At 37.1% G+C, this 14371-nt stretch overlaps 1 protein-coding gene across 3 annotated transcripts in view; it reads left to right on the forward strand.

Annotated features, from left to right (window-relative positions):
- iqsec3a (IQ motif and Sec7 domain ArfGEF 3a) overlaps nucleotides 1-11716 on the forward strand; it is a 205245-nt gene extending 193529 nt beyond the window's left edge. For 2 of the 3 annotated variants that reach the window (XM_048155563.1, XM_048155565.1), the window contains 2 exons: nucleotides 1279-1325; nucleotides 7233-11716. In XM_048155563.1, coding sequence (XP_048011520.1) covers nucleotides 1279-1325; nucleotides 7233-7700 — 515 coding nt within the window. In that variant the 3' untranslated portion in view covers nucleotides 7701-11716. The remainder of the gene's footprint in view (nucleotides 1-1278; nucleotides 1326-7232) is intronic. The other variant, XM_048155564.1, reaches the window with a different exon arrangement.
- The last annotated feature ends 2655 nt before the right edge of the window (nucleotides 11717-14371 follow it).

Here is a 14371-nt window from a genome sequence, read left to right on the forward strand (position 1 = left end):
AGTATTCATTTCTTTAATTTCTTTTCAAAAAAATAAAAATAAAAATTCTTACTGACCCCAAACTTTTGAACGGTAGTGTATAATGCTACAGAAGCTTTGTATTTCAGATAAATGCTGTTCTTTTGAACTTTCTATTCATCAAGGAATCCTGTAAAAAAAAAGTACACAACTGTTTTCAACATTGAAAATAATCATAAATGTTTATTGAGCAGCAAATCAGCATATTAGAATGATTTCTGAAGGATCATGTGACACTGAAGACTGGAGTAACGATGCTGAAAATTCAGCTTTGCATCACAGGAATAAATTACTTTGTCAAATATATTTAAATAGTACGCAGTTATTTTAAGTTGTAATAATATTTCACAATATTACTGTTTTTTACTGTATTTTTAATTAAATAAATGTAGCCTTGGTGAGCAGACGAAACTTCTTTTAAAAACATTAAAAATCTTAGTGGTTCCAAACTTTTGGACTGTACTGTACTTAAGTGGCAAAAAATACAGTGTTAAAATTCTGTCATATAATATAATATAATATATATATAATATAATATAATATAATATAATATAATATAATATAATATAATATAATATAATATAATATAATATAATATAATACTATATTTAATTTAATTTAATTTAATTTAATTTAATTTAATTTTAATAAGTATCCCCAAAAGATAATAATTTGAAGTCATTATTGTGTAAAGCATCAAATAGACATTACAAAAAATAGATTCAGAAAGAAATATTTTATTTGATTCAACATAGAATTTATTACACAAACTTTTGGACCATGAGGCTGAGTAAATGATGACTGAATTTTAATTATTGAGTGAACTACATCTTGATTTTTTTTTTTTAATTGATTTTGTTTTTATCAATATGGAAATATGAAATTGAAAGTAAACATATGGTCAACTTATGTTTTATGAATCATTATATATATACTGTCTATATATTACTGTCATGCAAAATTACTGTACTATGATTTAAACTTCTATTTATACTTATATATTTTTTATACTTATACATGCTAGAATTATTTGTTTAATTTTTGCTGATTTAAATAATAATTTTATCCATTTTTACAATTGTATTACAGTAATTGGAATCAGATTAGAATCACATTTTAGAATAAGTCAAATGTCCAGACGAACATTTTGTTGTAGCGATTAGACCTAATTTCAAGCATATTTACACAAATTATCATCCTGTACAGTATATATTCAACCATTCTTTAATATTTAGTCTGATCTGGATCCTTTTCTTACAGGCAAACAGGAAATGAACACATCACAGAGTGGACACAATGCAGTAGAGGTAAGAGCTCAGTGTTCTCGCAGGTAAGTCCCTACAGACCCCTAGAAGCATCCGTCAAACAACGTCAGTAGCATAGAACACATTAAGTTAGTGGACAGGAATTAACAAGCTACAACAGCCATATGTTCCTGCTGGAGTGAAAATGCAGTGTCCTCAACCAGACGACCTTCCACTTCCCCTCAAGCCATTTTAAATGTTATCGCCGCCAAACCCAAAGTCAACAGCAGCACCCTGGAGGTAAAACTCATCTGTGCACTGCTGCCCCCTCCTGTTAAATTAACACTGCAGTGTGGAGGAGAATTTAAAGAGCATTTCCAACAGAGTCACAGCTTTATACACGTATGAAGAAAATAGTTCAGCAGAACCAAATTGTTCTGGAGAAAATGGATAGAAGAGAGTGTTTCAATGCACGTTATACAAGTTTCCATCATTGTGGTAGCGCTTAGAAAGGGACTGTTATTTGAATGAAGTAAAACTACGCAAACAGCCAACTAAACTCTCACTCAAACATAACTGTATGTCTGTGTGAATGCATGTAAAAAATGAGTTACTTTAAGTTAAAATTTTATTGTTTGATAAAATCAATTTGTGACAATTGTTAGTCTATGTACATACAATAATAATAATAATAAAAAAAAAAAAACTATACAAAAATCTATTTAAAATGCATGTATTTCATACTAAGTATACTTAAAATCCATTAACATATTTATTGACATATCACTTAAGACTTACTGATATAAAATTTTAATTAAACGTTATTTGGTGTATTTCTTTATTGCACAATGCAAATTTTTTAATATTATGCCTAAAAAGTGTTTTAAAATCACTAATATAAGGATTGTATGATCTTTGTATAATATCAGTCTTTAAATTCAAGATATTTAAAGTGTACTTAAAGTATACTTCTAAAAGTTCCACTTTAGCACAATCAAATATACTTAAAGGGTTAGTTCACCCAAAAATGAAAATTATGTCATTAAATACTCACCCTTATGTCGTTCCACACCCATAAGACCTTCGTTCATCTTCGAAACACAAATTAAGATATTTTTGATAAAATCCGATGACTCAGTAAGGCCTGCATCACTAGCAATAACACTTCCTTTTTCAATGCCCAGAAAGCTACTAAAAACATATTTAAAAATCTTTTGTTTCGAAACAGTGGTTCGGAGCGTTTGCCGCTCTGAATCACTGATTCGAAACAAATGATTCGTAAAGCTTCGAAGCTTCATGAAGCAGTGTTTTGAAATCACCCATCACTAGATATTGTGGAATAAAGTGACTTTTTTGGTATTTTTGGCACACAAAAAGTTCTCGTCGCTTTATAATATTAAAATTGAACCACTGTAGTCACATGAACTGTTTTAAATATGTTTTTAGTAGCTTTCTGGTCATTGAAAAAGGGAGTGTTATTGCTGGCGATGCAGGCCTCACTGAGCCATCAGATTTTATCAAAAATATCTTAATTTGTGTTCCGAAGATGAATAAAGGTCTTACAGGTGTAGAACGACATGAGGGTGAGTAATTAATGACAGAATTTTCATTTTTGGGTGAACTAACCCTTTAAGTATATCTTTAGTTGCATTTCAAATACATTTTAGTATATATGTTTTTTTTTTTGTTTTTTTTGTTTTTACTAGGGTATGCTTGCTGTGCTGTGAGTGGCATGTTTTTAAGTCACCATATTAAGTTTAAAAATAGTTAAAAAAATATGTCTTGAAACTCCCTCTGTCATGAATATTCAGTTGTTTTTCCCTAGTGTTGTTTTCATGGACTTTCAGTTTGTTTTCATTCAGCACATGTGTTCCTTTTTTCGATTTTCCTGCCACTCATCAGTAACCATGGACACTAATCATCATCACAGCTGCTCATCATTCAGTTCATCACTGTTCACTCAGTGTTTGTCGGTCAATGTTTGTGTATGATAGTGTTTTGCTGCACACTGTTACGCCTATCTACCTTTTGTTGAAATAAACCACGTTGATATTTTGATCCTGTTCATCTTGTGACAGATCACCCTGTCCTTTTTCCTCGCTGTTCCTAGACAGCACCATAAACTGTATGAACTCTCTTCCTGTTTCCTCTGCGTGACCTGCGTGGACTATGTACCATTACTTTTAATCCTTTCAATCTCCATCTGCCTCTGTCACCGCCCTTCTCAGCCAGTCCTCCAGCCCCTTCTGTGCTGGAAGTTTGCAGCTCCTCGCCATCTCCTGCAATAACATGCTGTGACGTCGAGCCACAGGTCAAGCAACAACCATCAGCGCCTGAGCGAGTGGATCTTGTGGCTCCGCATTCAGCCTCTGATCATCTCACTCCATCTCGGCCCGTCGACCTGTCCACTCCACCTTGGCTCCTTCCACCTTTGGCTCCAACAGATACCCTCGACCTTTCGACTCTACCGGGTTCCCTCAACCCATTGGCTCCCCCTTGGTCAGTCATCACACCACCTCTGCCACAGATTTGCAGATCTTCCGCTACGCTCTGTTCCTCCACTTCTATGGCAGCAGCTGGCTCCTCCTTCCCTTCGGCTATGCCTCGGTCCTCCATCACACTGGCATCGCCTCAGTCCTCGGATAATCTGGCTTCTCCTCAGATGCTCATCACCGCAGCATCATCCAGGCCTCCTGTGCCAGCGATGTCGGTCATCTGCATCGGCTCTCTGTCTGCGCCCTGGGATCCATCGACTCCGTCTCTGTCGGTCGTCCCCCAGTTGACATCAGCCTCCACGCCAGCTTAGCCTCTCCCTCTCTCGTCTCCACCATGGGCTGTCATTTCTGTGCTCTGGGTCTGTGCCATCTGATATACACTATCATCTCCACTGGGGTCTCATCGTCCGTCTGTCACATCCCCCCATGCGCTATCACCATCCCTTCGCCTGCTCCTGTCATCATCCCTTCACCATCTTCTGTCGCCATCTCCACGCCCTCCTCCTAAGCCTCCTTCACCTCACGAAGTCGCACCTTCCAGGAGGGGGCATTCTGTCACGAATATTCAGTTGTTTTTCCCTAGGTTTGTTTTCATGGACTTTCAGTTTGTTTTCATTTACCACACATGTTCCTTTGTTTTTTCCTGCCACTCATCAGTAACCATAGACACTAATCATCATCATAGACACTGCTCATCATTCAGTTCATCACCACCATGTATATAGTTCCTCCCTGTTCACTCAGTGTTTGTCGGTCGATGTTTGTGTATTCTAGTGTTTTGCTGCACTCTGTTACACCTTTCTACCTTTTGTTTAAATAAACCACGTTGATATTTTGATCCTGTCTTCAGTCCTTCATCCTCATTTTTTTGACACCTGCATTATATAAAATAAAATATTCTGTCCAACTTTATATTAGGTGGCCTTAACTACTATATTCTTACATTTCAATTAGTTTGATACAATGCACTTATTGTTTACATGCATGTTTTTACATTGTACTGATATTTAAAAAAAAAAAACCTGCATGTGATTACATCTGCAATTATTTTCTGTAATTACATTTATAATTACACTGTTGACACATCCCTTAAACCTTAACCCACCCTTAAACCTACCCATACCACCAAACCTGTCTGTAACTTTACCCGTATCCCACCTCAACAGCAGCAAATGTGTTATGCAATACAATATGAACACAAAAAGTACATTGTACTTATTTTTATTTATTTTATTTTTTTTTCATGTAAGTACTTAGTAGTTAAGGCCACCTAATATAAAGTGGGACCAGATATTCTAAAACGCTACAGTGGTATTACTAAAATCATACTAATTTTTTGATTTATTTATGTAAATACAGTATCCATACCTCATTTTGCTGACATAATCTGAATTATTTCAGAGTGAAACAGATTTGCATTATTTAAAATGCACTATAAAGTACTTTCTTCATTCCAGGCAGCTCCAGTTGTTATAAAAATATTCACGCATTGAAATGCTCATATAAGATGACATAAAATTAGAACAACCTTCTGTCTGCCATCTTGGCTTCTTTGCTCGCTTTTATTGTCATGCACTCTAAGCTAAACAGCCAGAGTTCTCGCTCACACCGACGGTGCCGGTGGATGGCGATTCAACATGCTCAATCATCCAACGGGGTTCGACTGCTGCCGATGGTGTGGAACACACCACAAAATCTGGGATGGCTGACACTCATCAACAGTCGACTATCGGCTTAGTATGTCAAGGCCTTTAAGTAATCAGATTCAGTTTTTAATCACAAACTCGCACTCAATGCAAACCAGGTAGCAGAGGTTCAACATTTCCACTGTGGCAACCTTACAAACAAGCCCCAGTTAACACTAACATTGATCTGATGTAGCATCCTGAACTCTCTGCAGGGTTATTAAAGACACTGTGGCAGACAAACTCTGCATGTTTTGTTTAGCAGTCATGTTTCCATTTCTGCTACCATTAGATGTAGCATATTAGTGGGCTGCTATTAGCCTGAACATGATCAGAGTGGCAGCAACTTCCTGTCTGGCACTGAAAACCCTCGCCTTAATCATGCCACATGTAAATGTCAGCACCCCGCGAACCTCTGAAGGGCACCGGCTGTCAGAACACATCGCAGGCAGCAGAGGGGTCAGAGGAAACGCCAGCCATGTCCTGGAGGAGAGAGGGAAAGAGAAAAAGAGAGAAACAAGGTGTCCAACCACTATAGACTAGTTGAGCCATCTGCCAATTTAGATATGGCAGTACTGCCATAATACATTTTAAAACATGCTCTAGTTGTTATGGATGGCAGTGATTGACACATGATAGCTGGACAGGTATGTAAGGCCAAGACATGACCTGAAAAGTGTGCTAAGATGGACACAAACACTTGAGAAGAGAGGCAAAAATGGAAGCTGAAGTGTGTTGGAGGGTTGCTGAGATTTAGCAAAGTCACATTTATACAGACTGCATTAATATTTCATAATTTAACAGCAGTTTGCAGCATGACATTTTTTTGCACTTCAAAGTCATTTTGGAATATGCAGATTTGAAATAAAATTCAAATCCATTTAACTAAAATAATAGTATTAAAATGCCATCAAACACTTTTTAGTGCATATTTTAGTGCAGACCTTTGGCAGCCTTAACATACTAATTCTAAAATACCTAAAACTAGCTAAAACCTACTAATCATCATACTAGAATCGTCTGTTCACCGACACGGTTTTTACCTAAACTGAAATCCCCCACACTCTCTGTTCTCAGACAAAGTGGTGCAGTGTCAACCAGTTGGTGCCCTAACTCCAAAAGTCAAGAAGACTTCTTTCACAAGATGAGACCAAGCTAGACAAACTCACTTTTTAAACTGTGAACTATGTTCATCACTCCTCAAAGTCATCAATCCCACAGGCATGTCTGTATCCCACAGACAATTGTGGAGACATGTCATTATTAGAGCACAGGAGATCATTAGAAAGAGAGAGAGAGAGAGAGAGAGAGAGAGAGAGAGTTGTTTACAAGTCTGGGCAAACTTGTGTTTAAGTCCTGAACCTTAAAGTGTAAGAAATAGTGATGGCATGCGTTCAGATGTGTGTCGTCTGTAGTTGTCCAATTACACCCTTCCCATTGTTTAACCTGTCCCACTCTTTCGTGTCCCCCTTCTTCCCTGAATCGTTCTTCATTCTCTATTCCTAAAATGCTCAAGTGGTTTCCAAGGGAGACACCGGGGCCCTCAGTGTCCTCTTAATAACCACCATGCACCTTAGAGACACAAACACACGGCCCCCAAAACCCTCCACATCTGCATCCCCGATTCCAGCTTCCCACCCTCTGTCCGAGTTGCAAGACACCGAGCAAACCCCTTGTGCCCGCAACACTTTACGCATGTCTTTTGTGATGTGTGTTCACCGGAGGGCTGATGGCAGTAGGAGAACAGTCTTATAACATATGATGCTATCTCTGACTGTTTTCTAAACTAGGTGTCAATTCACAACAGGCTTCAGACGTACCAGCTCAACGCGGCACCGCCGAGCCCTGAGAGCGCTGCCCTTCTCAACCACCAGAGGGAGCTCTTCCAGCAGCCTCCATTGCAACGCGCCAGCCCCACACCTTCGCACTCCTACCAGCCCGTGGCCCTGACCGAGATACGACCCGACACGCTCATCCAGTGCCAGCAAATCGTCAAGGTCATCGTCTTGGACAAAGGCGCACACGGCCGCATGGAGGCGTTCCTCAGCCAGAGCCCCACTCATCACCAGCTCATCCAGTCTGTGGTCTCCACACCAGTGCGTTCACCCGACAGCGGAGGCAACCAGGGGGGGAACGATGGCTCACAACCTCCATTGCCTCCACCACCACCACCATATAACCACCCTCACCAGTATATACCCCCAGATCCCCGCCTTGCACTGCAGAGGACCCCAAGTGGCTCACATAGTCTAATGTAGAGTTCAAACCAACAAAACTGCAGGCACACTTTTACAGTATTTATCTACATATGTATATACATGAAAGAAATATAATGAAAAAAGCTATCTATATACATATATTTAAGGTAACAGACATGATGATATGAAGACTTTATTGACTTTGCAGATATGTGAAACAACTAATAAGAAAATATGATTTACTTAATTGCTGTGTATTTTGAAACGTTATGTAGTTTGAACAAATTTCTTAACGGTTTTCGTCTTTCTGGACACTCTCTGAGATTATATTGTTGAGTACTTGTCCTTGACAGGATTTCTCTGGTGCATTTTGTTATAGACAAAATGATTTCACGAAAAAATGTGATACCCAACAATATTTGTTTCAATTCCACTGACACTTGCTTTTGTGTGGGAGCTGGTTTTACCTGTAAAATCACCCTTTTGGCTTTTATTATCCTACTGATGTGTCTATTTATTGTGCGTGTATGTTTTTGACTGGAAAATGATAAACGTGCCAAAATGAGGACACCCTCCACCGTGGACTTTTTGCACTCTTGAACGCTTAGGGCTAGAGTAAACATTTGTGCTTATATCGATCATTTAGATTCCCTCCAGGTACACTTTTTTTTACATTTAAGTGGTAACCACAAACTGTTTCTTCCCCCAGTTATGTGGCCGTGTTATATTCCTGTAAAATGTGATTTACTTCCTTATCACCTGTCTTTGAAATTTATTTTATGTCACTCCTTTTAACTGATATATGTGTAAATTAAGAATGTAGGAAGTATTAAGGCTCTTTCACATGACTCGCACCATTGTTCCCCAATGTGTTGGCGTACACGACTCAAAATTAAGACGATTTCAACTTTGACCACATTTTCTGCTGATCTTTTGAAATATAACCAACAATTACCAGACAATTTCCATGACTTAGTATCATGTGAACAAACAAGATGAGATCAGAGAAGTTGTACGCTACAACAGCAAAAACATATCTTCAATATTCAAGGGGAATTCACTAATGAATTGCATCAGCCTATATCACCATTAATTTGCATGTTCTTGTTTTAGCACCTGATATGCAAATCTTGGCACAAACATTGCCAAAAATAATATAAAACACAATTTTCATGTTACAAACCCAACGAACTACCACAATCTGATATGCTTTACTAGGACAGTACAGCATTGCTCCAATGGACTGAACAAGTATTTATGGCCATTTATGACACTCGTCTCCATTGTTTGATCATCATTTGATGAATTATAGCTGCCATGATCTCTAAAAATATGTACAATTGCAAGCAAATAGCATGAACCTTTAGTTGAATTACTTCCTATAATCAGTCTTATTTGGATAAAAAAAAAGAGACAAAAATAACTACATTGAATTCATTTAAAATTTAAAAGCACATGGTGCAGCGCTATAGCAGCTCATACAGTGCTTTTAAACTGGATTGTGTATGGTTAGTGAATAAGATGCAGGTTTTTAGGCTGAAATATTAGTGTTGGACTTTTTTCCTGTTTTAAGCTCAAATACATGTTACCTCTTCCATTGGCTTTCACTATGTTCACCGTTTACTACCTAGCAACTTCATAAAATTGCCTTTGTGAGCGTCAAAGCATGCAGAGGGCTATGTTAAAGCCCGAGTCATGTGAAAGGGCTTTTGGTGTATGGCAATGTATCCCGGCTCAAAGATGAAAAAAAAAAAAAGAGCCAATCACAGCCAGCGAACCCTGTTTGCAACGGCTATAGTTCTCACGCTCAGGAATTTCAGAGAGTACCTGAAAGAAGACTGAGATCTTTTAATGCTTGTACTTGAACTTTATGTAGCAACTTGGAACGTATAAGGCCCTTGTGAAAAGGCCATTCAATCCCAGCAACCATCTTTGGACACGTTTTATGTTTGTCTGACATTCTGTGAAAAGACGACAGAATTCTGCATCACTGTTGTCACATGACTCAGACAATGTAACATGGTTTCATTGTGATATTCCTTCATCAATACTCACAACTACATAAAACGCCCAAGAGACACACCATCAGCACTATCTATATCTGCTGTTTGACTCCTAAAACTCTTGTTTGAAGATTTTCGAGAGCCAAGTGACACTTGAAACATCAAATGAGATGCACATTGTTGGCACAGAACACTTTAACCTAAATGTTTGTCTGGTTTGATCTGATTTTATCAGCTAAATGGAAAACAGTCCAATGGTTTATTTTTGTTTTGCTTGTATGTAGCTATCATATATCAGTATATAAAGCAGCAAAGAATTAGCTATGATAAATGTTAACTACCCACAGTCCAACCATTTCTGATAAAAGCTGTCATTATAACATAAAGTCAACATGAAACTGAATGCACCACCTTTTTTGCTTCCACAGTGTAATGTGTTAATGATGTGTGAAGTGATACGTGATATTTAGATAAAATTTTGATTGGACCATGAAAAGTGGGTGTTTCCATAATAGAGCCAGACATAAATTTATGTTAAGGAACGTGGAGGCTAAAGGCCTTTGCACACTGAGTCCGAAATTTTCGAATGCGTTTTTTCGTATTCATGATCCACAGAGACCTTTGACACTGAGCCCGATGCATATTAATGAATCCGTTGCGAAAAAATTCGCAAAACAATACAAAATGGAGTCTTCGAGCAGTGAGCGTGATTTAGTTGTCCTCTCTCTTCTTAAAAAGAGAAAAAGAAAGAGGAAATATTGGGTCCATCCAATCCAGAGATTGTGTAGAGAGGAAGGAGAGTTCCACCTCATCAAGGAGCTTCATGATTATCCCGAGCATTTCAAAGTTTACTTCAGGATGTCAGTGGCTCAGTTTGATGCTTTGCTAGCGATACTGGCACAATCTGTCTTTATATTCTGTCTCTTTTTATTTCGCACTTTGTTATACAGTGCTACTGCTTTGTGCTGTAGACAACGTGAATCAACTTGTCAGATGGCATTCAGGATTTTGGCGTTTACTTGTACGGTGGCTCTGAATTGTCAAAACGTCTCTCAAAATGCATGCCACGGATGCGAACAAGCAGAAAATGTAACCTGATCTGGATTTTTTTTATGACGGATGAAAGTTTCGGGGGCAGTGTGTAAACGTGATTGACACAACGTGAGGTCGTATTTATTTTTTAACGTGCGGAAATTTCGGACGCGAATTTCAGACTAAAAAGTGCGCAAAAAGACCTTAAAGGAGAAATTCATGCTCAATAGCCCCTGTTGGTGAATCTTTTTCTTTTTCTTTTTTTCAAATTTGACGTTAAATGCTCTGCTGAAAACACCTAGCTGTGAGTGCTTGAGAGCTTGTAGAGTACTTGCTATGTATGTTCGGAGACCTGCAATGTTAATTTTTCATCCATTTTGTTTCGTTCTCTGCTTGTTGATGTCGTTGTACAGCAAGAAAGTTGTGACAGTAGGCCGTGTTGTATTTGTTCTGCCCCTCCTCCACTCTGATTGGACGGCTGGCTAAAAAGTGACAGTGATGAACCAGTGCAGTAAAAAATGAAAGTTGAACATTCTTCAACTCGAGGCAACTAGTAAAAAACACTGATCGCTCAGCACTTGAGTGTGAAAAAGACGCTCAGCGCCTCGTTACGCTCCTGCCGTTTAAAAAATGTGGTGCTCCCGTTGAAAACAATTGGAAAAGTATGCTAGCCGCTGAAAAAATTAAAAAAATAAAAATAAAAATAAAAATAAAATATATATATATATATATATATATATATATATATATATATATATATATATATATATATATATATATATATATATATACTGTAAACATTGCCTAAATAGCTATTTGGCTATTTGCAATATCACCTGAGAAAAACAAAGTTGTTTCAGAGGCATAAAAGCCAGGAATGTGTATTAATTTGATTTCATGTTGACTTTAAGCTTTAGTATTCGTAATCGTAACACCATTGATGTGTCATAGGTAGCTGTGTGTCCTTTTTTCTCTGTTTTCTTATATGATTGGGCATTTGTTTCATAATTATATTGCTGCTGTTTGGAGCTCCCAATCGTATCTTTGTTTCCTCTTCTCATTGTGTCTTTATTTCCATGTACAGTGATGATTTGTGATGATGAACACCAGGTGCTTCATACAGTATATATTGGTGAGAAACTCAACACATGAGTTTTTTGTATAACCTGGACATCAGCAAATTGTCTATCCCTCTCTTCTTAACCTTCATTAATGAACGCTGCATCCTTTGTTTTTCACACATTTAAATAATAGAAATTCTGTCATTATTTAATCTTCTTCATATCAAAGCCTGTTGTTGTGTCAGAGTTTTAAAAGATAAATAAATAAATAAAATAAAAAGGTAATTGTGACTTTATGTCACAGAATTATGACTTCTTATCTCACAACTGCAATAATTGTGACTTTATTACTGCTTTCATCAACTCAGACTCATTGGAAAAACATGCATGGGGTGATATTTCTGCAAAATTATATCATGTTGCTTCTTGCACATTGAGGCACTATGAAAATGAAATGTTCAGTGGGTGGCACTAAAAGCGCATACCATTTTTTTTTTTTTTAATCAATGTACATGAATGTGGCAAAATGTTATTACTTTGGTTGTTGCACATATTTCTGCAGTTTGGAAATTAAATGTGAGTGTCAATAAAAGATTAATGCTTTATTGCATTTGAAAATAATGTACCACCTACATTAAATCATACCCTAAACCTAACCGATTGTGTTAATAGAAGCAAAAGTGAGATAAAAATGCATTTCTTGAAAGAATCCATTGCCATTTTATGTTGCTTCTACAATTCCTTGAGCTCTTTTATTGAGTGTCATGACTTGTGTTTCACACATCGCAAGTGCAATTCTGTACCTGCTGAGCAACCAAGCAAGTTTTTGAGAAAAGGAATAAAAGTTATTGGTGTTTTATTGCCACTAGTGGTAATTTCAGCTAGAAACTGCAGTGCATTTTATGTTTAGTTATGTTTTTGGAGTTTTGCTAAATTGTAGGTAGAAGCATATTTTTCCAATGAGCCTTTGTTCACCCTAAAAAATGCTGGGTTAAAAACAACCCAAGTTGGGTTGAAAATGGACAAACTCAGCAATTGGGTTGTTTTAACTCAGCAGTTGGGTTGAATGTTTACCCAACCTAACTCAACTATTGTTTAAAATCACTGTATTGCTTGCTTAAAATGAACTCAAAGTATGTTGGAAATTAACTTTTATTAATATGTTTAATAAATGAACATTTATTAATATTTAATGAATAATTAAACCAAAATTTATTAAATTGCTTATTAATAAATGGTTCACCTTTTGATTATTATTGTTGCCTCTTGTAATCATGTGTCTGATTTTTAATTTAAGCAAGCCATAGTAGTTTTTAAACAATAGTTGGGTTAAATAAAACAAACATTTAACCCAAGCACTGGGTTAAAACAACCCAAATAGCTGGGTATGTCCATTTTCAACCCAACTTGGGTTGGTGTTAACTCAGCATTTTTTAGAGTGTTGGATTCATAGATGTCACTATTGTATCAAAAAAAAAAAGCAGTGTGAATATTCTTCAAAATATTCACTGCATACAAAATAATAACATACAAGTTTGGAAAAACATGAGGGTATGTAAATAATGACAGAATACTTTACATCCCAGCCTCAGAGTAACAGACAGCATTCTCAAAGAGTTGATCAAACATTTCAACAGCAGCTTAGTCTGGAAAATAAGTTCATAGGAGAATTGCACAACCTGCTTGAAAAATGGAGAAAGAGTCAGTCGTAGTTTAATTTCTAAGAAATACTGAGTGACAGGAGTTCACTTTTTGTCTTTCTCTTTTCGTAGCCTTGCATTTGGCCCCTGAGGGAGTTGGCGTGGAGGTGATGGAAATGGGGAGCCAGATGAATTGTGCATGACCCTGGTTTTGAGGAGTTTATTATGCTTGAGTGAATGTGCCCTGGCTAGCAAATAAGATGTGATCTAACCCAACAGATGAGTGTTGAATTAAATCCTTCACACAACCAAAGGCTATGATGCTAATGCTAACCTTGGTTTTGCCTGCAGAAGGGCTATTGCACTGGTGTGCTATGCAGCCTTCAAGTCATATCAGAATGAGAGTATTTATGAGATGAATGCACATGAGCAACACCATGATGTCGTAATCATCATTAGCTTGTATGTTAAACTATTTAGCATATTGTTGATGAAATTCCTCTCATTTAGCTGTTTTTTTGAGGTGACACTCTTGTGTGATAAAACCATGTTTCTCATCATTCTTGGTGGCAGCACAAGAATTATAAAATACATAGACTTGGTATTAATTATACACTAATGTGCATCCTTTCTCCTTTGTTTTGTAGCAGTAGAGCTAAAAAGCTTACTGTCTTTGTTCGGAAGTGAAGACAGGAAGAAAAAATTGCTTAAAGCACACATTTTATTCCAAACAAAATCACTTGAACGCACATCATGTTGTACTGATGATTTTACAACTCATTAAAACATCCCAGGGGAACTTGAAGGCAGCATAGCATAAATGTTTATTAGCACTAATTTTGACAGCAAGTTATTGTGTGTTAGCAAGTTATTTAAGAGTGTGTTTGAAAGGCGTCCCATTATACAATTGTGTGTTTTACTCTGTCTATATGATAGATTTACACTCTATTAAATATGTTTTCTGTCTATTCCAGGCCTACATGTGGTCTGGTTAT

Source organism: Megalobrama amblycephala, linkage group LG14, assembly GCF_018812025.1.
Source record: "Megalobrama amblycephala isolate DHTTF-2021 linkage group LG14, ASM1881202v1, whole genome shotgun sequence".
NCBI classification, from domain to species: Eukaryota; Metazoa; Chordata; class Actinopteri; order Cypriniformes; family Xenocyprididae; genus Megalobrama; species Megalobrama amblycephala.